The sequence below is a fragment of the Astatotilapia calliptera genome, chromosome 4 (genome assembly GCF_900246225.1).
Source record: "Astatotilapia calliptera chromosome 4, fAstCal1.2, whole genome shotgun sequence".
In the NCBI taxonomy this organism is placed as follows: domain Eukaryota; kingdom Metazoa; phylum Chordata; class Actinopteri; order Cichliformes; family Cichlidae; genus Astatotilapia; species Astatotilapia calliptera.
Window position 1 is genome coordinate 634840 of NC_039305.1, and position 26423 is coordinate 661262.

At 49.9% G+C, this 26423-nt stretch overlaps 2 protein-coding genes across 2 annotated transcripts; one reads left to right on the forward strand and one right to left on the reverse strand.

The window, feature by feature from the left end:
- Positions 1 to 1439: 1439 nt before the first annotated feature.
- fbxl19 (F-box and leucine rich repeat protein 19) lies at positions 1440 to 17938 on the reverse strand. The gene is made up of 11 exons (XM_026163826.1): positions 17167 to 17938; positions 14001 to 14201; positions 11760 to 11903; positions 10623 to 10709; positions 10369 to 10539; positions 10166 to 10198; positions 8857 to 10079; positions 7243 to 7406; positions 6654 to 6815; positions 6344 to 6565; positions 1440 to 6264 (listed from the first exon to the last, which is right to left on the reverse strand). The coding sequence occupies exons 2-11, from the start codon at positions 14184 to 14186 to the stop codon at positions 6005 to 6007; spliced, it is 2652 nt and encodes an 883-aa protein (XP_026019611.1). The 5' UTR covers positions 14187 to 14201; positions 17167 to 17938; the 3' UTR covers positions 1440 to 6004.
- Positions 17939 to 19318: 1380 nt separating this feature from the next.
- On the forward strand, positions 19319 to 25299 carry ube2m (ubiquitin conjugating enzyme E2 M). The gene is made up of 6 exons (XM_026163827.1): positions 19319 to 19758; positions 21504 to 21598; positions 21920 to 21958; positions 23750 to 23853; positions 23958 to 24021; positions 24137 to 25299. The coding sequence occupies exons 1-6, from the start codon at positions 19644 to 19646 to the stop codon at positions 24275 to 24277; spliced, it is 558 nt and encodes a 185-aa protein (XP_026019612.1). The 5' UTR covers positions 19319 to 19643; the 3' UTR covers positions 24278 to 25299.
- Positions 25300 to 26423: the final 1124 nt, after the last annotated feature.

Genomic DNA, 26423 nt, shown 5'->3' on the forward strand with positions numbered 1-26423 from the left:
ATGGGAGGTGGATGGAGCCCAAAGCTGACAAAATGAGACGTTTGGAGGAAAAAGTACACTGAGCGCAGTCATTGTGTTAAAGTTTGCTCAGCTGAAAACGTTTTCTTTCTTAAAAGAAAGGGATCATTCTTCAAAGATCCCTTTTAATGTAAGCCTGAACAACACGAACTGAATAAAAGCTCTAGGCGCTGTGGATTCCGAGCTACACAGGAACGCAGCAGCAGCACGCGCCTCTTGGATCTTTTCGGCGTACGGAGTCTCTCGTGAAAGTAACTAAGTACTTGTACTTGTAGCTGCTCTGCGCTCCAGCTGCTGGTTGGTGCTGGATTCACGTGTCTGTGAGTGTGTCGGTGAACCTGCTGCAGGACTATGTCATGTTTTCTGTCCTCAGACTGAGTGAAACAGGAAGAAGACACCAAACACAAAAACATAAACAATGACGTCACATGAAAGCGCTGTATAAAAGCAATTACAGGAAGTCAGCAGTTCTGTCAGCAGCTTCTCCTCAGGTCGTCAAAGCCTTTCGATCTTCAAGCTCCTCCTCCGTCCTCCTGCCTGTGGCCTCCATTAAAGGAGAGCTCACTTTATTTTCTGTTGCCTAGACTCCCCGCTCCTCATCTCTGGTGGGAGGCCGAGCTGTGAGGAGGTGGTGAGGCCTGAACCAGAAAGTGATCGTTCAGGTCAAACACGCAGAGGGCAGCAGGAAGTGCTGCTGAAGGAAAGGACTTCCTGAAGGAGAGATCGGACTCTTGTCGTTAGTCGGTCCTGTCTGGAAGCCTCGAGCATCTCCATCATCATCTCAGAGTTCTGAAACCAGGCGCGATTAAAAGGTCTCAGGACACCGCCGTGATGACTCGGAGCGACATGAATAAAACTGAACTGTGACAGCGCTCTGTGGCCCTGGTGGAGCTATCACCTCACTGCATGGACACATCATCAGGCCGACCTGCAGCTGCCAGTATAAGTTGGACTCGCACTGATGGGTGATGGACAGCTGTAGACATGGCTCTGGTGAGGAGGGTTACAGATCACACCCGAGTCACACATTCTGCCACGATGTTGGAGAACTCGAGCATGAGCCGGAAACCCAGAAAACCTGCGTTCATCCCAATCTGCTCCAGTCAGTGACAGGATATTTAGAATGTTCTGCGCTTAAATTTTATATATATATATATATATGAGAGAGAGAGAGGCTGGGTGTCACTCCTCGACTTTGATTCAGAGGTTTTTACTAAAAACAGCTGCAGACATTCATATTGACACATTTATGATTGTGTCTGACTCCGTGTTGATCTGTTTTAGGACTTTGAGAAAAGTGCTTCATAATTAGATGTTTTAAATATATAATTAGAGGAGAGAGGCCACGGCCAGGTGAGCGCAGGTGAAGTGACGCAGGTCTGTCTGAATGAAACACGTCGAGCTGAATAAAGACACGCAGCTGAAAAACAAACCCATTGCTTCTTTATTAGTCATTTTACAGTAGTCACTCATACGTAGCTGCCTGGAGTTGGTCTTTTTGTGTCTATTTACCGTTTGTTCCAACATCTTCCTCTTTTTTTTTTCTTTTTTTAAAACATCAACACAATGGAAGAGTCATGGACAAAGTATAAAAAGAACCCAACAGAGGGAAAACAGGATAAAATGCCCCTTTTCACAACAAAAACTACATTTGGCAAAAGGTGAGGATGAAGATGATGATCCAGTGCATCTTTAAAAAAACAAAACAAAAACAAAAAAAAGACATCAAACACCACATGATTCAGTTTTTACTAAGATCCCGAGGAGAGCGCAGGTGTCCGACTGGAAAACAGTTTCCATTACTTAGCAATTATCGTCCAATCACATTTGACCTCCTCATTTGTTGCTAGCTGAAGCGGCAGAGAGCACACCACCCCCACGGAAAAAACAAATAAACAAAAGAAAACAACTCAACAAATAGAAAAAAAATAAAAGATTAAAAAAAACAAAATGACCCATTCACATGCTGACAGTTGATCTGATGCGTTTATGGCACAACAAGGCGTCACAGGCGATTTCAAATTTACCCATAATACTTTTATTTCACAGCTGGTAGCAGCCCAAAGTCAACGCACTGCTGCAGGAAACACTGCGATACCTCGGCTGCAGCGCTGCAATATTCACTCATACCAACTAACAGAAGGTGCTGACGCTGCATTTTTTTCCTAAGAATTGAACACGGGTAACGGTTAACATATTTAAAACAAACAGCAGAAAATGACTAATAGCAGACAGTAAACAGTTATGATCATGTCCCCAGAAATATGTGAACACTTTATTCTAAACCAACAAGCTAACACCAATTAGCTTGAAAATGTAATCATGTAAAAAAAAAACAAAAAAAACAACAACAAACAAACAAACTTGTAGACCTGTTTAATTTTTTCCTCCATGTTTATTTTTCTGACCAAGTTCTGAATCAATGTTAGCTAAACCTCTGGGTATTTTAGGTCGTCTGAGCTAGCCTAAAGAACGTAGCCATTTTCCCGCTCATTTTCTTTTTTTTAAACTTTAACAGTATCGGGTCTTCTTAGCCAGCCAACCCTGAACCTCTACAGCCTTTGCAGTTACCTTCAGCTAGCCTGATAAATCAGACCCTTTTCCTGCTTGTTTTGGAATTTTCCTGACAACTTTCAAAGCTAAAATTAAACAGAATTAGCTTGTTAGCTTATTGATAAATAAAAATCTCCCTTAAAAAGTATGTTTGTATTTTTTAGTTTATACTGTAATAATTTAGCTAGCTAAAACTAATTCTGTTATCTTTAGCGGTTATAAATTAACTTGACAAATTATTTCCTGCCCTGTTTTTAATATTCCGGTCTAGATTCTCATGTAAGTTCCAACGTTATATTATTAGCTAATTTGCTCCATGCACTTTACTCAATTATTCTTTAGTTTTTATTTTTAATCCTTAAAGAGCTAGTGTTAGCGTGTTAGCTGACTACCAACAATAAATCCCTAAATTAAAAAGGGTATTGTCGCTAATGTGGGCTAGCTAGAGGACGTTTTCACTAATTTGACATTGTTGTCCACTAGTTTTAATAGTTTGAGTGATATTTGAGCAGCGGAGGTAAAGCAGCACTGACTGCAGCTAACCAACTTGCCAGCTGGTTCAAGGCAATCCATTTACTCTAGTCTACCCTGAAAAGTAAGTTTTAGTCATTAAAACCGCTGTGATTTGATCGACCATTTGATGTGTCGCAGACGTGTACATCTTAAAATACAAACATTATAATAAAATAAAATAAAAAACAAACATTTTTAACACCACCCTCCACCCAAAGGAAACTCAGGCAGTTCACATACATTAAGAAAAATAAACCCAACATTTACAGCTGAGTATCTGGACGTGATTTATGAAACATCTGTGCGACTTTATAATTGAAATTCCCTGCTTTTATCCATGGAAACACGGGGGAAAAAAACAAACAAACAAACAAACAAAAACCTTTGCTCAAATACAACTGAATGCTTTTTCATAACTGACGCCCACAAGAAACAACCGAAGCCCATTTAAGCCAAGAAAACAAACGCTTCATGAATGAAACAACTTAAGACCCAAAGTCATCATCTTGATTTTCTCAGTCGCAACTACAGAGTGACTAAAATTAAGAAATAACCTGAGACAAGTCAAGAACACAACAAGAAACAAGATCAACTGATGGCAAATCACAAGAAAAATTAGGGATATGATAAAATAAGTCTATGCTAAATTAAGATTCTTAAAACAAAAGCAAGATCTCACACGCACACACACGATTTATAAAACAAGTCCAGACGTACTTCCGCAAACTCGATTTTGGACTGTTCATCCATGTTTTTCTTTTCCTGGCAGAAATAGGTTTCTTCAGCAAACAGATTCGTATTTCTCAAAGTAATCTGAACGATGCAACGACAGAAGCTGATCAAATGGAGCGCGAGCAGCCAAAAACAGGAATGTCTCCGATCGGAGCAGATGGAAGCGCTGCTGTGGCACAAAATAAATAGAAAACAGAAAATCAAAGACAACAAATACTCCTGAGAAAACTGATGATTGACCAGAGGAAGCTGATCGAAGGTGATGGACACAGGGTATAAAATCAAAGGGGGATGATTGAGGCTCAGTTTCAAACGGCGTGATCAGTCGGATCACGCACACGCTCAGAGGGAGGAGGAACACCTGAACACACCCCACACATGGCCAAAGGTCACCTGCGATACAGGAAACAAAGACTGCGATGCTTTAATAGTACCGCATGTGAAGTTTGCAGCCTAGCTCGGCACGAGCACCGGAAGCGTGGGGAGACCACTAGCCTTGCTCCGCCTCCCACCAGTCTCAACGGCATGCGACTGATTGAGCGGGCGGAGCTACAGAGAGGTTTTTAAATCAGCACTGATCCCTGCTTCACCTTCACGTTCTTCCACAGCTGTTGTTTGCGGGGCGACCTAAGATGAGGTCTCGGAGCGGACCATCAAATATTAGGAGCTGAAGGACGGCCCCTTGTGGACCGCGTCGGTACATTTAAAGCAGCTAAGACACGGCTGTCCTTATGTCGTCAGCTGACGGAGGTCGCCTGCGCGCTAAGGGAAGCCACGCCTCCGTTTTGACTGCAGAAGATTTCGTCACGGTTTAGGAACTTGGAGGACCTGCCGGGGAGTAACAGGAAGTTGGCGCCAATGTTTCGGCCGGTGATGGGACTCTGACAGCACGATTTGAGTCTGAAATCGAGTCCCCTCGGGTGGTGCGGCGGTCTTTTGGTCTGTCACTTGTGTTTTATGAACACGCTTCCACAGCCTGCTCAGACTGCAGGTTAAACTGAGCCCAGCGAACACGGACCTCTGCTCCATCGTGGTGTTTGTAGTACATTCATCATGGTCTCGTTAAAAGAAATGGGCTCCACAATAGAAAACGTGCCTGTGCTGCCTGAAGCAAGCTGCAGAGCAGCAGCAGAAGAAATCAGTGTTACGAAAACAACACTCGAGGTTCGCCTACGTGAACGACCCAATACGAGCGACCCGTCAGCAGGAATCCATCCCTCGCCATTTTCCCTCTGGTTCCTTCCCGATGTCGGTCGGTCACGGTGACGTCTGAGTCGTGGACAGCGTGCTGGACCAAACCAAACTAAAGTTTTTCCAGTGACTCTTTCTAATCTTTTGGGCAATTAATCGATTCATACGCACTCAGCTGTTTGTATTTACAGGGGAGTCATCGGTGAGGTCAGAGGTCAAACAGAGAAAACGAAACTAAATCAGCGATGACCTGCTGTGAGCATGTTTAAGTCTTTACTCAAATCACGGCAAACTTTTGGAGAGAGAAACCACAAGAGGTGCCAGAAACAGTCGATTGATGGTTTCTGCCTGAATTTGAGTCACTTGGCAGCGCGAGCGTCTGAGATGTGACGAGTTCGTCACGTTAAATAAACCAAGTTCAGTAAAGGTCAGTCTGAACGAACTTTGACGGTCGATGCATTTGTGGTCTGTGCAGAGGAGGACATGGAAAGTGTAGTGTGAGGTCAGTGACGCTTCAGGTGAGAAACGAGAAAAAGGCGGACGATGCTGTGAGACAGGAAGCAGAGGGAAAGCTTGACCTGCACAGACGGAGCGCGGCGCGTTCGCTCGACGAGTTCGCTCGACGAGTTCGCTCGACGAGCAGCTGACCGGCGTGATGATCGGTCGCAGGGTGGAAGGACGGAAAGGAAGGAGATGGGGGAGTTTAAGGAGGTGTGGGATGATGGTTCAAAGGTCAGGGGTCATTTACAGTAACCTACAGATATATACACACACCCAAATTATACAGAGAACAAATATATACATGCTCAGGGTTTCTATTTTTAACTATAACCAACAACTTTTTCCCAAAATACGTCCCTCCTCCTCTTCCAGCGTCAGGAGCAGTGCTGCACAACTCCTCCTCCTCCTCCTCCTCACCTGTCTGTAGTGTAATGAGGAGCGAGGCCGGGCTCACAGGCCACCTGGACTTGAGTGTCACATAACATGAAGGCGGACTTTAGCTGTTCTTTAGCAGCGTTCTGTCTTCAGGAGGACAGGAGGAGGAGGCGGCAGGCGTGGAGGAGGATGTAGCGGCGACACTGGTGGTGGTGGTAGCAGAGGAAGAAGATGAGGAGGAGGAGGTGGTGGCATTGGAGGGGAAGGAGAGCAGCTGTCCGGTCTCAGAGGAGAGGAGCGAGCAGGAGCGCAGGTCGACCGTCTGCAGGGAGGTGCAGCGGCGCAGCAGCGGGATGGACTGCTCCGTCACCTTAACACAACCTAGAAAACACACAGACGGGTGAGGCGGAGCAGCGGCACAGGTGGAGCTGGACAACGGTGAGGCTCAGGCGTCGCTTACCTGCCAGGTTGATGTGGGTGAGGCTCTCTCTCAGGGGGGAGATGTGGGAGGTGAGCGTGTGCACCGTCTGGTCGGTGATGTTCCCGCAGTGGCTCAGGTCCAACTTGGCCAGGTGAGGAACGTAACGCATCAGTAGGCGGGACGACGCGTCCGTCAGGTCCAAACCCGCCAAACGCAGCTCTGTCACATTCTGGAAACGCCCCGCTCTGGTTTCCCCGTGGGCTGCAGGCCCAATCAGAGCAGAGAATCAAACACGTGATAACCTCAGAGCCTTTGTGCAGGCGGAGGTGTTCCGATGTGGGTGTCTCACCTGTCCTGGTATCAGGTGGGGGCGCCAGCAGCTCTCTCAGGTGAGAGTCTTTGAGGTCCTCAACTCTGCTGAGGTCCAGCAGCTTCAGGCAGGGGCACACGGCCTGACACAGAGCGGAGACCGCCGCCCACGGGCAGCCCGACACATTCAGCTCCAGCAGACCTGAGCGGGACAGAAGACACAGGTGAGACTCGCAGGTGAGAGGTGGAGCCACTCGCTGCCTCACAGGAAGGAGGGAAACGGCTCCAGTGGGAGGTTTCAAGAGTATCATGTGACCTGGTTTGGCCAATAAGCCTTACACCATCAGGTGAAAAAATGAAAACCACGGCAACTTATAGCAGGGTGTGGGCAGGCGAGCTACACCTGTGCGAGGCCTTGAAAACAAGCCTTCAGATTCGGCTCCATCTGCCGCCCCACAGCGTGAGCACATGAATACGAAGTTGATTCGGTCAGACGGGGATCCACAGCAGTTATCAGAATCAAAGCGTTTTTATAATTCAAGTTCCCCTCGCGCTTCAGTCTTCGTGTTGCGAGTGGGGGTAATGTGTGTGTGTGTGTGTGCAGCGGGTGGAGGTGGCGGCACCGTCACCTTGCAGGCGGTTGATGAGCCACATCAGCTGTTTCTTGGAGATGTTGGTGTAGCCCAGGTTGAGGGAGACGGGCTGCCGGCGGATGATGCCGCTCAGCATGGGGGGGGTGATGGAGCGCTGCCGGCTCAGGTCGATCTGAGTCCACAGCCTCTTATCGCAGCACCTGGGGGAGGGAGAGACCACAGCTTTAGTCCGCAGGGCTGACGACCGTGGGGGTTACACTGAGGTCAGCAAACTCCTTTAGTCCCCGCACCGCAGCCTTCCACGCCACTAGAGATACGGCGGTATATGTCGACCCAACGTGTAGTTACCCGCGAGGCTCATGTCAGGTTAGGTGGAAGGTTGCAGCGTGGGATTCAAACGGGGCTCCGTTTATGGCGTAAGCTACGATGCAGAAGCACAGGTCACGTGTACAGCGAGACGCATCGACTTGGAAATCCAAACCAGACAGGATGAACTCGGACCTACCGCTGTTCTCCAGCTCTGATCGAAGCGAGTCCACTTTTGTCTCGTAAAAGTGCAACTGTAGCCCCCCTACTGGAGTACTAGGGCTGGGTATCGTCACCGATTTCTAGAATCGATTCGATTCAATTCGATTTAAATCTGGGAAATTTTGCCTCAGACAGTCAGAAATATAATTCAGATCAGTACATTTACATATTTTTGTATCTGTGAGCGTCACAGCAGAGGCCTTTGTGTCACAGCAGCTGAAGATAAAACAGAAAAACATGAAGCAGATTTTCCTGTTCTGGGATTTTATAAAAATATTCTGCAGTCGATCAAAAACGAAGTGAATCCATGACGATGTTTATGTGAAGCGTAGTTTGGATCAATGTTGTTTGGAGAGAGATCAAACTAACAGCTTCAGAATCAGCACAAAAAGGGCGTGAACACAAAGCTCGACCCGCCGACAGAGTCAGCGAGCTGTCGGCTTTCAGCCCCGACCGTGTCCGTGCCGTCGCTGAGAAAGTCACAGCTCGCTGATCCTGATGCGTCGGCGGGTCGAGCTTTGTGTTCACGTCTCTGTGCAGAAGCCTGTTCCTGCTCTCAGTTACTGTTTTCATCTTTGGTGGTTGAAGTTTTGTGAGGTTTAACCTGAGATTCTGGCGTTTCGGGCAAAATAAAATTATATTAAAAAATCGACTCAGGATTTTAATGAATCGATATCACGTTATCCAGAATCATTTTAATCGATGAATCGATGATTAAAACCCTCCCTATCGAGTACCACCTAATGTGTGTGGCTGTCGTCATAGCAACACGGCCGAGGGTCCCATGACATAGTGAGTATGCGACACGAATGCTGCAACAAAGGCGGAGGTCGAGGCGCCGACATACCTCCTGCTGGGTCGGCTAACACGCTGTCGTCTTGACGGTTTGCCCGACTCGTCGGACGCTTCTTATTCTTACAGCGTTTATTTTATTGTTATTAGTTTTTTAACCCTTTGAGGACCTGCAGAAGCCTCATAATTATTAAAACCAGCCAATAACAAAGTTTTAAACCCAATCAGCAGAAGGGGCGTGCTCGGCTCTTCAGCCAAAGCTACAGCGACTCTGATAGGCCATCGTACGAGACCCCGCCCCCTCGCACCCGTGACCTCACAGCGACTGACCAGCGGCTCCAGGTGCGGCAGACCCTCATGCAGACGCAGAGCTCTCTGTGACTCAGGAAGGTGAAGACTCGCAGCCACACGTCCCGTGTCATGATGTGGGCGGTGCCAGAGTCCAGCGGCAGGCAGCTGGGCTCGGGGCACGCCGGCGGGGGACGCACCAGGTGCCTCTCCATCTGCACGGGGCGGGGAGGCGAGGGTACGGCCGGCGGGCTGCGCTTCATCATCTGAGAGCGAGGGCCGAGGCGGGACGGCTGCGAGCAAGGCGACGCCGCCATGGCTGACATCATGAGTCCGCTGGCCCCGCCCCCCCCGCCGTTGGAGGTGGGGATTGAGGAGGAGGAGGAGGTGCTGTTTCTAGACGTCTGGTTCTTGTTGTTTCGGATCTTGTTGCCACGGTTGCCGCTACCTTTGGTCCCACCCGCTCCGCCCCCGCCGTGTCTGTGATTGGTCAGAGCTCCGCTCGCGTTCTCCTTCTCCCCGCCCCCTCCTCCCCCCGTGCCTCCACGTGTCCGGCCGTTGCGCGCCTCCTGCCCGTTGCTGCGCTGCTTCCCGGTGAAGCTGTCATGCTGCGAGGACGGAGCCATCTGACTGGAGGACAACGGTGAGGGCGGGGGCAGGGAGGCGGAGTTTTTCCTGGTCCTGTCCAAAGTGGGCGTGTCGTCATCCTCTACATCCATCAGCCCACCTTTGCGTCCCCTCTGGGACAGCCCCGCCTCCCCTCTCCGACGGGACTTGTCTCCCCCGGCCTGCTCGTCCTCCCGCTCGTCCTCCTCGCCCCTCCCTCCCTCCCCCTCCGACTCCTCGCTGGCACTGAAGCCGAGCTCGGCCAGACGCCGCTCCCTCTCCCTTCTCTCCCGCTCCGCACGACTGCCGCTGCTGTTGCTGTAGACGACGGGAGGGGGTGGGGCTGGCGAGGACGATGACGGGGAAGACACTCTCCCCTGCTCCCCCCTCAGGGAGTCGTCGGAGTCAGACTCCGAGTCAGACTCTGAGCTGGAGGACGAGGACGAGGACGAGGAGGGCCGGCGCTCCAGCATGCACATCCTCTTGAATCGTTCCAGTTTCTCTCTGTGATGGGAACGCTGGTCGGCGCTCGACGTCCCGCCCACACCACCGCCTCCTCCGGGCTGCGAGGAAGATGACGTGGAGGAACCCTGCACCCCTGAGGCTCCGCCCCCAGAGGAGGAGGGGCCATTAGACTCCGCCGCCTCCTGTTTGGGTTTCTGACGAGAGAAAAGACGACATGTCAGAGAAAGCGGGCGGTAACCGAGCTCGAGGACATCACGTGGGTTAGCGGTGGACGTCTTACCTTTTTCAGGCGTTTTTCGTGGCCTCCTTTCATCTGAGGAACAAACAGGAAGCAGATCGATAACATCATTAGTGTCATTAACAGCGGTTTGGAGAGGGAGCTGTGAACTGGCTCCTCCTCCAGTCTTAAATCTGAGCACATTAAACACTGATCAATAATCTATAATCAACTCTGTGACTCGTTCAATCTGACTTTAAGGTCACCTTCTTCTTGGGCCCGCTGTCCGCAGGCAGCTCCTTCTCCTTTTTCCTCTTGTGCCCGCCCTCCTCTGAGGTGGGTGGGGCTTTCTTTTTAGGAGGCGGGTCATCGGTGAGCTTCCACCGGCCCACCTCACCATTATCCAGCCTGCGTTTGCCCGAGCCGTCCGCCTGGTCCTGCACACAAACAGAAGCAGGGTTCAGTCTATCCGAGCGCACCACTGCCCCGAACCGGTCCCCTGTACTGGTCCCACTCTCACCTTACTGGTTTTGCCCTCCTTGTGGCACTTCGGACACTCCCAGCAGTTCGGGATCTCGTCGTTGATGATTCCTTCAGCTTTGCCCATCTGAGGACAAAAGGCAGCACACATCAGCACATCTGGAAACATCAGGAAGAGCAGCGAGTGACTGCAGAGGAGGAGATGCTAGCAGCTCGACACGACTGCGGGTCATGTGATGGAGCCGCTGCGAGGAAATATTCTCAGTTTGAAGTTACAGCAACTAATTTTTCACCACGTCAGCCGACTCAGAGAGCTGAGGTCTGTTTTCCTTCTCCCAATTCCAGCGTAACCAGAGCTACGGTGGCTGCTGCTGGACAAACTTGGTCGGCCAAATACAAATTCAGACCGTACCCCGTGTGGACCAGATCCGCCCGGAGCGTTTCCCTGTCTGTGGCCGTCAGACACCGTCATGTGACATTTAAGATGTCGGTGGCTCTGACAGATTATTGATCATTCATTTAATGAGTTTTTGGAATTACACTGTTATAGGCACATTTATGAGCGCCACGTGTTACTCACGTCCTGGTCGAGCCAAGGAACGTTAGCTTGCTATTTGAATGTATTTAACCTGATCATGTGACCAGTGTGCAGCTGCTGAAAACTTACAAGGTTACACAGATTAAACTTTGCTGAGTCACTGCTGCTTTCAGTGGACTCGCTCTGAGTCAGGAAGTGTGTGACAGCAGCTCCCTGAAACCAAGGAGGAGCACCTCTGTTTGGTTTTTAGTGTGGATTAATGCTGCCGCGCACACAGATGAAAGGCCATCAATCTCAGGCCCGCACAGCAGCCACAGAGGGCGAGCAGAGTGAAACCAAAAGATAAAATGAGGAGCGATCGTTTCCAGGTTTTTGTTTTCAGGACAGTAAGAAGCCAGAATGAAGCCCCGTGTCTGCACTCCAGCAGCATGCTGCGTGTTTGCACGCTGATGATGTGCAGCCTGAGTGCCAAACATCTGGATCCGAGTCCGTCTCTGTGTTGAGCACAGATCTCCGTCCTCGTTCACAGCTCTGAGAGCTCTGCTGCATCGACCCACTTTTTCCTCAGCATCATTAAACTTTCATTCACAGGAAACAAACCGGCATTTCAAAATAAAAGCCCTTTCCAGGCAAACTGACCTTGAGGCAGCTGGGGTGGATGATCTCGTTGCAGATGGTGCACTCCATCAGCGAGAGGCTGAACTTCTCGTCCTCTGAGTCCACCGTGTCCTCCTTCCCCGCCTCTCCACACGCAAAGCACACGGCTGTGTGAGGCAACACCGGCTACAAACAGGTGAGACAGACAGGTGAGACAGACAGGTGAGACGTGTACAGGGGGGTAAAAACGGAAACGTGCTGACAGTTAAAGACGTGGATGCAGATGTTGTGGGAGGAGAGTACCTGAATGAACCACACAAAGCTGAAACCTTTAGAGCGCTAATGTCTACTCCTGCTTCCTAATCAAACAGCAGGACTGAACATCTCTCAGAGAAACATCTGGATCTCAGAGCAGGTCGATCAGGCCCACAGGTGAGGGGCGGACTCCTTCCTGTGACTTTAGGACCCTCCCGACCTGCTCAGGGCTCAGTCGGGATCTGATCGATCGATCAAGACTTCTTCTCCTGCACATCCTGCAGGTGGGCCGTTCCCCTCGGCGTTCACCTGGCTGCTCTGGCATCCAACACTGTGCGGTTATTGATCCGAGCGCAGAATCGTGGAGCTCTGCTGTGTTTGGGTCTGTAACCTGTGCTGTTGTCATCCAAACAGAAGCCGAGTGTGTTTCTACAATCTCGCCTCGTTAGTCGAGCAGTGACGCTTGGCTGCATTTTGCGTTTTTAAAAACATGATCATGCACCCATCAACCTTTTAAAAGTCGAGCAGGTCACCAAAAGGTCAACAGCACAGACGCATGATCCGGTTTTATTTTCGTGTTTCATGTACTCAGAAACACCAGATTCACACATCGAACCCACTGAGGGTGGTCGACCCCCCAACACCCGCGCAGACCCAAACCTGCGGTCTGAGGCCTCAAACGGCTCGCAATGACTTAAAGAGGCGATGAGCTGCAGGTCGCCAGGTCACTGCTCGACCTCAGTGAGGCAGCAGCACTCAGAACACCTGCAGCTGGTGCTCCTCATCCTCTCAGCAGACACCAGGGGGCGTCTCTGCTCCTGCTGAGGGAGCAAAGCAAGGAGCATCATCCTAACCTGCACCACCCTCCTCCTCCACACAAAGCTCCAACAACAGATAAATAAATCTCCATCATGTGAGCCGTAGACCGTCTCACTGTGTGTGTGTTTTAAGCAGCTCTGTGAAATGGCAATGGATCAAAGCCAACTCGCTCTCGCTCACAGTGCCAGCAACCATCACTGGTTGCCACGGAAACCCAGCATCGTCGCCCGCTGGGCTCTTGGTTGATGCCATTTGAAGAATCGACACACAGAAAGAAGAATACAGCACATCTTCAGCACGCACACACCTGTGCATGGGTCGCGTTCCTGCCGTCAGGGACAGCAGCAGGTGTAATGGAGGACCGTGTTGACATGGAAACCTGTTTCACTCAGACTGCAGATCTGAGCATAAATAAGTGCAGTGTGATTTTTGAGCTGAATGTTTGTGGATGATGGAGCGCTGCATGTACGCTGCAGCTAACACGCCTCCGTGATCTGCTCAGTCACATGCTTCTGACACTTTGTCCTGAAAGCAAACCGCTGAGCTGGGTTTGACTCCAGCTGAAGGCTTCAGAGGTCAAAGGGCATAATATTCATCAATCATTGCTTCTTATCAGTTGAAGCCACAGAGATACCTGAGTGTACAGAGCCTGAGGTCCGACCGCGGAGGCGTACCTGCAGACGAACTGAACCTGATCTGACAGTCTGTGGGAGGGGCTTTCTCGCTGGCCGGTGTGCCAGCAGTGGCGAGGACCGCTGAGCGAGCCCTGCGAGATTTGACGTGTCTCCTGCTGGTTTGCGTAGGTCACGCGTTACTGACATGTTTGGGCTGGATGATCCAAAGCTAAAAGCACAGGTCACCCTTCAGTCTGCGAGCCACACACATTCCTGCTTTCTCGGCAGGTTTTTGCTGGACGGCACGCAGCAAACATCAGCCAACGGCGACCGTGTGACAGAAGCATGTCCACTTCGCTGTGAATATTACACAAACACTGTCAGGGTTAAACAAGAGCTCTGTGTAAGAGCTTTCCGAGGGATGTAGGTCAGACAAAGAAGACTGATTCTGAACCGAATCATGCAAAGCTGCTGTGTAGAGTCTAACAATGAGGATCTGTAATGTATTTTTAACCTCAGTTCATTTTAAGGCCAGTGTGGTTCATGTTCAGGTTACAGTCTCGGCGTCTGCTGTCGTGTCGTGTGTGCGTCTCACCGCCGTGCACTGTCTCAGGAGGCAGGACTGCTTCATGCGGCCGGGTCCGCCAAACTTCTTCATGTCCTTGCAGAAGTGACACTCGCCGCACTCCGTCCTCATGCAGGCCTGGCAGCGCCGGCACCGCGTCCGCCTGCGCCTCGCCCCACCGCCGGCCCCCCCGCCCAGCGCCTTACTGCCCGACATCACCGAACAAGTCAGCTGGAACCAGAGAGAGCGAGAGGACAGAGATATGAGCATGTGGGACAGCAGCAGACGATCCCTGTGGAGGTAAAGACGTTTACAGCATGTAGATAAACCCCTCACAACACCTGTTTCAGTCGTATTAAGGCTGAAAGTTTGCATTATTAGGGGCGTGGTCTCTTTGACTGACAGGCTGTCTGCTAGCTTCACCTGAACTGGACCTCTGAACTATGTTTGTGCTGTCCGAGCCTTTTAATGACATCATCACACCAATAATGTGCTGATCAAACATCTGGACTCATCACGACGCTTTTTTAAATCCAACAAACACTTAGTTTTATTCCTGAAACGTTACAGGTGGACTGAAGTCGTCGTACGTGTTGTTGAAGACGTTTAAACGGCTGGAGCAGAATGTGCGTCTCACAAAATGAAAATTCAATCAGCAGAAACTCGTCTGAGGTTCAACAAAAGGAAAAACATTTTTCATATCATAAGGACCCAGAAAGTCATGTAATTAACTGGTGATTTGAATACGACTGGTTTAAAACACCCTCTGAGTTTTCAGTATTTGAATGTTTATTAGTTTTTGGATGTTTCTGCCTGTGTTCTGTCAGGATGACCTCACACTGCAGGTCCGGGCTCTGACGAGGCCCATCCAGGTGTGCTCTCCCTGGACTGGCAGCGTCTCACGCTGGAAATGAGCTCAACCCATGACAGAACTTCCACCGTGCTTCACAGGAAACGGTCAGGTACGAGGACTGGAGTGAAAAAGCAGTCAGTGTCCACAGAACAACTTCAGAAACTGGGCGACTAATGCTCAAGAGCACTTTAGAAGGAACAACAAGGTCTGGCTGCCCGGAAGCAGATTAATGAGGGGTGACTCAAGACTTTCGCACAGCACGGGGTAAAGCTCACACTCAGTGTTGAATCTGCGGCGCAGCCTGCGCAGCCGCCCACCACAGCCACCATTTATGCATGTGCGTGCTCCGCCCGCACCGCCCTGCAGTTTCACCACCCAAACACGAGTTGGCCCTCCAGCTGACTCGAAACATGGCAGCAGAAGCAGCCAGATGGGAAGTGGCAGACCTCAACGGCCAATCACAGTCGCTCTGTAAGAAGGCGCCCGTCAGGTTACGGAGCCAATTCAACGCAGTTTAAACCTGAAGAACACGCCTCCCTCTCCTCCTGACTGATACTGACTACTGATCAGGTTCAGCTGATCGATAACCAGAAGGAGCCGTTGGCTGTTGTTGGGTTTTTTCCTTTTCTCACGTGGCACAAAAAACATTTTGTAAGAATAAAACCAAAACACCAACATGCAGCTGACATGCTGTTCGCAGCAGCCTCGCGGCACTGCTCGATTAACTAATCATCACTTATGTGGTCGATGTTAACAACGGTTCACTGTGTGGACAGACGCGATTGATCTCTGTACCTTTTATTTTTAAAACAACTTTTCAGCTTTACACTTTGTTAAAGTGACATTAATTTGATATTTTATTGTATAAACCCATTCATACAAAAAGTGGCTGCAGAGCATTAAAACACACATTTGCTCTAACTGATAATTACTTTCAAAAAGCTTCCTCTGTGTAAACGATGATCAGTTCAGGGTCTGCTGCACGCACTTGTGTCAGCAGTGCCGAGGCCACTTCCTGTGGACTGGAGTGTGTGTTAAGCTGTAAACATCTGGAAGTCTCAGGCTATGTTCTCTTCATCCTCGACTTCAAACTGTTCAGTTTGTTGGTAAAAACTATAAAACTTTCTAGAGTCAGAGTTCAAAGTTCACTGCGGCGAGACCAAGAACACGCTCCTCACAACAACTCTAATCAGACACTAGAGTCCCCCTCAAAGCTGATGGTGAGCGGCCTCGGTATGAGCAGTGAAAGGACTCGACAAAACCGGTTTTATATAAATCTGCTGCACCTGCTTTCCCATCAGGCAAAGGCGAGTGCACAGCAGCTCACCTGCAGACACTTTATTTTGTTCCAGTGAGACAAGAACTTCCTGGAGTTTGAGGGGGAGAGTGTAAAGCCGTATCAGTGCATCTTTGCAGGTTTACAGTTGCATAAATCCAACAGGGACACAGTGTTATTCCAAAAAAGATGCAAAGTCAAAGAACCAAAAACAGCAAGCAGTCCTCTGCAGAGCAGCCACATGCTTAAAGATTCTACATTATTATTTAAACCTGTTAGGTGGACCTCGACATACTGAAATCACTAACAGACCGGATCTGCTTCATTATCTGGTCCAAATCCAGGTGTTTTTAAATCCAGGTGTTTTGGTTGTACGGGCTGCTGAGCATGCTCTGAAGCTTCACTCTGTTTCTTTCACGTTACTTATAATATTTATTGTATTTTCTGGGTATTCTTGCGGCTGCTGTAGTCTCACAGTGCCTGTCAGTAATCAAGGGAATAATATTCCTGACATTAAAGAATGAAAACGGAGAGGGTGAAGCAATCCTGCTTCCTGTGTGAAGCTAACATCCCAGGATCGTTTTCACCAGCTTCCTCCTTCCAGGCCAGCACGAGCCCACAGAAACACCTGTATGAGAACATCACCTGAAACGCGATTTTCTCATTAAACATGTGACGGAAACAGAGGCTGGCTGTAGCTAACAGCAGCTAACAGCAATAATAATGAAGATGCGCATCTGGCACCGTTTGGAGACTAACCGCTAACAGCTAGCAGCTATCCCGTCACAGTCACCTACAGCCAGCCTGGGCATACCTGCCCGGACAACACACCTGTACACACCGTCTGCCCTGTTAATTACCTAATATCACATGTAGGAGGGCAGCCCCCCTTCCCTTCCCCAGCCTCTCCTAAAACATTAACGTTAGGCGTGCTAACAGGCTAGCACGCTAGCAGCCCGTCCGCCCCCTGCAGCAGCTTCCTCTTTCACGCTGTCCCCGCTCCGCAGCTAGCTGCCGGGCAGGTGTAGGTGAACAAACCCGACCCTCACGAACCCTTCCCCGCTCACCTCTCTGAATCAGCTCGCATGCTCCTGGGTCGCTCATTAGAATCGGTATCCGCCAACAATCAGCCCACGTTAGCCCGTGCTGAGCGCAGCTAGCCGTCCGCTTCCTTGTTTCTTCGCCCGCCGCTGCTTCATGCGCATGCCATCCCGCTGGCTGCCGCTGGCTCCGGTTCTCCAGGCTGGCCTGCCTGAAGGACCGCGGTGGTCTAACTGTGTCGGTAGAGAACGGATGGATATCGGTGAGGCGGAGGGCGCAGTCGTGCCCATTCACTCCCCTCTCTGTCCGCCTCTCTCTCTGCACTCGATCCGCCTCGCTCTCCCCCCGCAGCGCGTTCCGCGTGCTCCGCGGCTCTTCCTCCCGAGGGGCTCCAAAATACACACAACGGCCCGTTCTCGCCGCAGCGCGGCGCTTTCAACGCGTTCCCGGTGATACTCCTCCGCACGAACTAGGCCCGTTCGCCGTCGTAGGCTGGAAAAGCAGCGCCGCGCGCGGCTATTGTTCTGCGACTCTATTGTGTGGCGCGAGGCTGCGGTGCTGCGCGTGATTCGGTTCAGTGTCGCGAATCGCCCGGTGGCTCGCGGCACGTTTAACCCCGCATTGATGACATCATGCAGGTGACCGCAGAGCTCGCGCTGCTTCAGCCTCGGACAGCGACGGAAAATAAAATAAATAAATAAATAAATAAACCGCTAAATAAAATATAGGCACAAACGATATGCACGCTCCTCCTCTCCGTGTCACGTCACAGTGCGGAGGGCATTGTGGGACTTGTAGTTGTCCCGCTTCTCCACAAAAAAGCGTTGAGCTAAAATGTTTTTTAGCCCACACAAGACATTTGAAATATAATAGAATATAGAGATCAGTAGAATCCGGATAAAAATGAAATTCAAGGTAAGAAAAAAAAAGATTTAAAAAATGCAGCAAACACATGCAAATACATGTTGGTGCAATAAAAATGAAATCAATCAACGACTAAAACATGCTGGTGAATAACTTTACAGCTCATAAAAACCGAGATTTTTATTTTTATAAAGAAACACAGCAGTGCTGACTCCTAAGTTCACCGCAGGGTTTATTCACAATATATCTTATAAATATTTTATTCCATAAAACACGTTTTTTGTTTCGTTCCAGCTTTACATTGATTTGATTTACTGTGTCATTTCTCCCAGTGCATTTTTTCTGTTTTTATTATTTTACTATTTTTTATTATTTAATTTTACATTTGACTTTGGTCGCTGTCTGCTGTATGAACAAAGTCATGTGATGTGTGGAGTACTGTTCTCCTCTGTAAACGTGAGTGACTTTCCTCTGTGGGTTCAGACACTTGGGTATAAGCATTTCCTCAGAGGGCACAGTGGCTCTGCTGAAAGTGGATCTTTGATCTGAGCTCCAGCTCAAACCTGAAGGTTCACGTCTGTGACGACGAGCTCTGCTGACGGTGTTCTGACTGAGTGACGGCCAGCTGGACGTTTCCTGCCATAAAAATAGGATTTATGCTGATGTTTGCTGAAGCTGACCAGACTGCGTTTATTTGGTCTCGAGTTTGTAGAAGTCTGGGATGGATAATAGTAAAGCATAACTCACGGATGCTGAGACTCCTCGCTGTGATAACTGCAGACTACACTGAATCAGTACACTGCTGTTTTTTTATTTGCAGTGTTTTTAGTCTACCTGCGCTTTCTTGGTCACATCCACCTGGATCCAAACTGTCAGCAAAAACCAGTCTTCACAGCAGAAGGTTAAAGGTCAATGTTTTAAATTCCACCTTCAGCGCCCTGTGCTGCCATATAGACCCCACCTGTACTTACAGGCAGACAGTTATGGGACTCTGATTTAATACGAGAAGACTGCACGAAAAACAAGTTTTATTTTTGTAAAGCTGAATTCCTGTCTGCCTTGAACAGCTTCAGCTTTGGGTCATGACCCCTACAGCTTCTGAAGGAAAAGGGTAACTGCATGGAGCACCTGTCCTGAGACAGGAAGCCTACACTCCACATCTGCATCGGGCTGAACTGGAACACCAGCACGGAGGCCGGAGGTGCTGAGCACACTCTCCTCCCTCACTGAAGAGACAGCTGTTCATCACAAACACCTTCAAACTCACGTTCAGGTGCTTTTCATCACTTTTCTTGAACCCAGAGTTTTTAAAGCTGGGTTTACCTGCCTGTGGCCCCCTCACTCTTTCCAGCAGCCCCCAGACCATCTCGCGATTGTTTTCTTCTGGCACCAGTGGACTTTCACGTGTTTCAGACCAACACACACGCGCGCGCGCTCAACCCCCCTCCTCTCCTCCCCTCCCCTCTCTCCCGCTAGCCAGCTCGCTGCTAGCTCCGCTGCTAGCTCCTCCTGCCTCCGTGATCAGACGCACCGGCTCCATTCACATCACGGTGCTGTTGGGAAACCACCCCGCTCTCAGACCCTCTCAGACCCGCTGACGGCTCACAGAAGGGACGCCTCGTGTGTCAAATAACTGAAGATGATTAAGCTCTTTTCCCTGAAGCAGCAGAAGAAAGACGAGGAATCTGCTGGAGGAAACAGAACCGGAGCCGGGGGCAAGAAAGCCAGCGCGGCCCAGCTCCGAATACAGAAAGGTAGGCTCTGTTAGCCGAGAGTTACCCACCGGCCGACACCGAACCCACGGGACCCAGGGCTCTCAAACCCAGACCCGGTGTTGCTGTAGCTCACTCGGGCTAACGGCTGGCCGACTAACTGCGGCTGAAGCTGGTGTTAGCTAGGGCTGCTAGCCCGGCTGTGCTACATGAAAACAAAACGCAGGCTAAAGGTGTTAGCACGCAGTTAGCAGCAGCTAGCAGCTAACAACACTAACCCGGAACACAGCTGCTAACAGCTAACGCCGGATAGCCGTAAACACTGACGGCTAACGGCAGCTAGCCTCTAACTGCTGTGTCAGTTCCGCGGGGTCCACTTCTACCTAACACCAGGTGAGTTAGGAACACAGGGACTCAGTGGAACACCTGAGCACAGCGCCCACCTTCCTGACCCTCTATCCTCCTCAGGTGCAGGTCGACCCGAGGGGCTGCAGGGCGACAGGTGAACGCAGATCAGAGCCCGGCTTAGACTGCAGGGTTAGAACCAGGCTGAACCTGTGTGGTGGATCACAGTAGACTCTGAGGGTCCTGCCTGCCTGTCAGACGCCTTGTGAGTCACCTGGTGTGGGTGACCAATAGGAGAACAGCCTCAGGTCCCTATTCTCAGAGTCCAGCTCACCTGTCCGAATTATCAGCTCTATCTGTCTACTTTGCAGCATCTGACCTGGACAGGTCTGAAACCCTTCTCAACTTCTAAGTGATCTGCTGGAATGGGCTCTGTGGTTTCCATGGATCTGATTGGCTGGTTGTCGGTGGTTTCATACCTTTTGGTCTCTTATCTGGAGCATAACCCGAGCAGGAGTGACACAGGCCAAAAGGCTGGGCGGTGATGCCCCAGCAAGTGTCCAAGAAAAAGCACGTGTTCCTGACACCAACCACCTACTTCTTCTTGCCTCCACCCACCTGATGAATGACAATTTGAATCTCAGCGATTCATGGGGTTGCAGAGGTTTGGGGTCCTCAGGGGATCTGTAGGCCCGTGGGTCTGGGTTCCAACCTGTGTTTAGCAGACCTGAGTGACCACCTGGGCCCGCTCTGACCCACCACACGGGATCAAAGCAATTCTGAAGATGGTCCAGATGTTTTGGTGCCTTAAACAACAAGAAGGTATCCAGTGGTTTCAGAGTCACTCCCTAAACCTGCGACAAGATCAGGGTTTTTTACATTTGGAAGTTGTTCTTCCACATTTTGGCAAAAACGTTTTGACACATAAAAGTTGATTAGATTTGTTTCATAATGGTCCTTTTATTTCTTTACCTCGTGGGTCTAGGCCGTCATTTCTCATTGATGCTCATCTAAGTTGATTAAGGAGGTTTGTGTTCTTCTCTGGAGGTTATTGAGATTTTGGAGATGATGACATAACATTTTTGAAGTCCTAAAGAACACAATATGTGGAGATTTTTAAGAATATTTAAAGAGGTCCAGAGGTTTTAGAAGTCCTTAAATACCAAGGTGAGATTGAGAAATGCTGAAGGAGGTCTTGGAGAAGGTTCCAGTTCTAGCTGAAAGTGTTCCAGATGTTGTTCTGGATTTTTAAGTCTTTTGGGACAGTTCAGAGACCTTCGTGTCAGCACTGCTTTTCACAGGTCCTAGCATACAGACAAGGTATTTAGAGCTCCAGATGTTTTCATGAGCCTCTGAAAGGTGAAAGAAGAAGAGATGAAGGACGTCTTTGATTCCCGAGGACGAATCAGAATCAGTAACACCTGCCTGTGTTTGTTTTTCAGACATCAATGAGTTGAACTTACCAAAGACGTGTGAGATCAACTTCCCCGATGATGACGACCTCCTCAACTTCAGACTCATCATTTCACCGGACGAGGTGCGTGTGTGCGTTTCATTCAGAGACGTGATTGCATAAAAACTTTATTCCTCTCTGACTTTGAGGACAAACACCTGTGAGAGCTGCAGGTGTGCGTCAGTAACACGAGCAGTGCTGTCTGTAAAAGCAGTGAAACACCTCCACCTGTGAGCGCAGGACCAGTTTCAGACACTGCTGCACCAGAGCCGATTGTTCCCACTCATGTGGCACACAGGTGTATGAAACCTCAGGATGTACAGAGTGAGGATGAGGGGCTGAATCGGGAGATGAAGATGATGCTGAGCTAACGAGTCTGCCTCTGTTTGTCTTTTTGTCTCTCAGGGTTTTTACAAAGGAGGAAAGTTTGTCTTCAGCTTTAAGGTGAGAAACAGCCGTCTCTCTCTCTGCTCCACCCTCGGCTCCACCCTCGGCTCTTCATGCTGAAATAATCCTGAAACAGTCTGACCCTCAGCAGCCTCCACTGGTCTAACAACAGGTCTCACCTGTGTAAAGTCCGGCCCACAGCGCCCTGAGAACATCAATAAGAGGCTCACTAATGTAGCTCCATTATTTAATTATCACTTTATTTATGAATTTGGCTTGCAGCGATGATAAAATCACTTTTTTCTTCCGTTTTCTCCACGAGGCTCTCATTTTCTCTGGTGTTATAAATCAGGTGCTGCCTTTCACGCAGTGTTTAGATGTCCTCATGGTTGAGCTGTAAGAAGTCCTGAGGTTTCTGCAGGTGAGCCCGTAAAGGACTAGCAGGTGGATTCATCATAATCGCTGACAGACTTGTGTGACGTTCCACGGTCCTACAGGTCTCCTGAGTCCACCTGGTCTTCCTGCTGGCCCGCCTGCAGACTTCCTGCGGTGGCTGCTGCAGGCCGGTAGGAACGCCGGTGGGGGTCAGGAGAGGAGGCTCGTCGCTGATGATTTACAGGAAGGCAAAGAGACGTTTTGATAAGTGCGTGGCTCATTTTAATGCGTTTAAATGATAGTTTTTATATTTCAGGATCGGGGTGGACCGTCACCATTGGCGACTGGTAGCTGTGGTCAGTCGTCATGGGCCTGGATGTTCTTGTTCCAGGCTGAAGTGACTGTACAGCAAACTCTAAAAAAACAGGTTTGAATTAGTGTTGGCGTTTCCCTGCTCCACACGGGGCCAATAAATGAACACACCACCACTAACCTTTGGCCACACAGCTCAGTCTTTGTCTCTGACCATCAGACTCTTCTCCTGGAGGCATTTGGTTCATCCATGTGGGCAGGTACACGTTTTTAAAGGTTTTGATTTTGGAGCAGGTGCTTCTTTCTTGGTTGGGACCCTCTCGGTCCGTGGCGATGTGAAACTGGCTTCGCTGTGGGTCATGGCAGGCTTGAGTCTCGGTGGTTCCTGATGTGGTGTCATCTGAAGGGGGGCAGTTTGGGCCTTCTTCCAGGCCAAAGTGGTGACACATCTGAATAACCTGACCGTGTCAAAATAAAACTCGCTTAATAAAAGATGTCTGTGTATCTGGGCCTGTGTGGATCAGAGAAAAGCAAATGCAAACTTGTTCTTTAGAGTCATTGAAGGAGTTTGCTGTACATCATTCAGCTCAGGGAAGTCCGAGGAGCTCGGGAAGAAAGCCAGCAGACGTGTTTGGTTGTTGAAGACGTTTCGTCTCATCCAACAAGCTTCTTCAGCTCTAAAAGCAAAACACTCATCTGCATCTAAAGGTCAAAGGTCACTCTATCCAGGATGCCAGTGTTCACATTCGCCACCTACACTGGTCTGAGATCCTTCCCAGACCCCTGACGCCCACTCACAACCTGCATCAGGTGACCTCAGTGGGTCACATGATGGGGTGGGGCAAAGTCTCACAATGGTTCCAAGACATCTGCTGATAATCACATGAGTCACATGATGAATACTCTTAGGGCCACTCCCACTAAAGTCTGTGACGGAGAAGCTTCTGGGATGAAACGTCTTCACAGACCTGTTCTTCCAACTCCTTTGATGTTTGCTGTACAGTCGTTCCATCCTGACATCCACGCCTGTGATTGGCGGAGACTTCTGACCTCACCTGTAGAGGCTGCTAATCTCAGCTCAGAGGGTCCGGCGACATTTCGAGGGTCATCGCCGGGGGCTCGTTAAGAAGCAGGTGATCTGACAGTGTGTGTGTGTTTCAGGTAGGACAGGGTTACCCCCACGACCCCCCAAAGGTAAAATGTGAGACGATGGTGTATCACCCCAACATCGACCTGGAGGGCAACGTCTGCCTAAACATCCTAAGGTGTGTGCGTTCTTAAAATCAAACTTGAGGTCACACTGAGGTCAGACAGGTGAGCGTTTCCAGGTGAGGTCTTCTGCTGCTCACCTGTTCCTTCTTCTCCACAGAGAGGACTGGAAGCCCGTGCTGACAATAAACTCCATCATCTACGGCCTACAGTATCTATTTCTAGTGAGTGCGCATGTTTTCTCTTCTGCGGCTCAGTGCTGCCCTCAGCTGGTGAACGTTTTGTAACGAGACATTTAACGACCGTTGTCGCCTTTTGCTTCCCCGTCTCCCCCCACAGGAGCCAAACCCAGAGGATCCGCTGAACAAGGAGGCGGCGGAGGTCCTGCAGACGAACCGGCGGCTCTTCGAGCAGAATGTCCATCGCTCCCTGAGGGGCGGCTACGTGGGCGCCACCTACTTTGAGAGATGTCTTAAATAACTTAGCGTCCCATCATCCTCTGAGCTCCCTCCCATCCCACCTCCCCCCTCCCACCACCTTCACTACTTCTCCTCCCCCTCCTCCCCGGTCCTGCTCGTTGGCTGAAGCAGGAGCTGCAGCGACAGGAAGCAGCACACCAGAAGACGCTTTTCTGTTTCAAAACAAAAGAAGAAGAACCTCATCCTCCCCCTCTGCCCTCCTCCCTCCCCTCCTGTTTGTCTCTGTTTAACTTCTGAGACGCAGCATTGAACCGTCGACATGCCGCCGCGGGACGCCGACACACAACACACACCTGAATGGACTCAAAAAGATGGCTGCCAGCAGACGGCCGCCGATGATGATGATGATGATGGACGGGGGAGGGGGAGGGCAGGGTGGTCAGTGATGGCCATGATGCTGGTGATGATGATACTCATGTGATTTTGTTTTTTTCTTTTTGTTAGTTTTCGAGTTTTTGGCGAGGGAGCCTGACATCAGACGGGCGGTTAGAATGGACCCGCCCCCTTGTTGGTTACATGCAAGTCCACTAGCAGCAAACTCCAAACCCTAGCAGCTTCAGTGTTGTATGGACACTTGTGGGTGGCGCTTGTGACCACCTGTAGGCGGAGCCTTAAAGCCATCTGCTGCACCTGCAGGTGTAATGATAATGTCAGCACAAGGGGAGGGGCTTGTAGGAGAGGGGCCTTAAGCACATGCTCCATTTTTAATTTTTTTTCTTCTCCAGCAAAGGGGGAGTGGCTTGTGGGAGTGGGCGGAGTCTGTTAGCAATGCTAGGAGATGCTACATGTTTTTGATTTTTGTGTGTGCCTACACTGGAGGGAGGGGCTTGTTACTCTGCGGGTGGTGTGGAGGTGGAGCTTGATTTTATGTGAGGGGCTTGTTAGTGCCATTGTGCTTAAGGTGGTCACATGACGCTCTGCAGGTGTGGCGGATGGAGAAGTTTGGAGTTCGCTGCTAGATGGAAACATGAAGACAGGGTTGGTGGGCGGAGCTGTGTGAGATGGGTGGGGCTGTTATAGGGTGGGAGGGTTATGTTTAAAGGCTTGTAGGTCTGGGGGCGGGGTTACAGGGGGAGGGGGGGTCGATTTTCATTTGGGGGGGTTGTGGGTGGGGTTAAGGGGGAGGGGGTTAAAATGTTACGATTCTATTGTGTATATTGAAACCCCGGCTGTTCACACTGACTGCAGTATGATTTATGTTAAATAAAATATGAAGTTGAATGAGTAGAGCTGTGCTGACGTCACTTCCGTCCTCGATCGCCACAGATGATATCACCAGTGTGGGGGGAGGAGCTTAAAGATGGTCGGGTAAGGCTCTGCGGCGGGCTCTACGCATCGGTGCTCGGTGGTGTAAGGATAACATGAAGCATGAAGCTCGTGGTGCATATTTTCTGTGCTGATGTTAATACCTGAGCAGACGCCTCAGCACCCTGAGACCCTGCCCTACGGTAATCAGCTGAGCGTGGAGAGACAGCGGCCCTGGCGTCCCGTTTCAGCACCACGCTCAGTTTCAGTGAGCTCGTTACGACCAGGAGCTGGAGCTGTAGTAACATGGGTGGGACAGTAGGGGGCACTGAACTAATAACCTGCTTTTAGGAAGTTGTCGGACTGCCTGGCAGGTCGGAGCACGCAGCAGACGTTTGACATGTGAAAGGTTTAAACAGGGACATAATTTCTGTTTCAGCGTCACCGATGACAACCATGGACTCGTGCAGCGAGCGTGCGTTACCTGGTTCTTTTAATCTAATAACGAGTGTCAGGAATACATTGTTTAAAAGCATGTGACTGGTCCTGAGCTCGTCCCACATCAGAGAAACAAGCTGGAGCAATGGCAGTGAGCAGCAGGAAGTAAAACCAATCAGAAGGTGAAAATGAAGAAATGAAACGAAGAGTTTCTGATCCGAGCTGTGATGTGAGGGTCGGGTCTGGACGCATGGAGGGATTTTGCGATTGTGGTGTGATCCCAGATCTGAACCTTGACCTTTGATCACAGTAAGTTTGTGTTTCAGCAACATGAATAAAAGAAGAAAAAAAACACGTCAACAACCTCAATTTTTCTTTTCTTTATTTAACAAGTTCACTTTTATTTCCAACATTATTCGACACTTCTCAGAATCTACTGGAAAAACAAGCTTTACAGTACACGG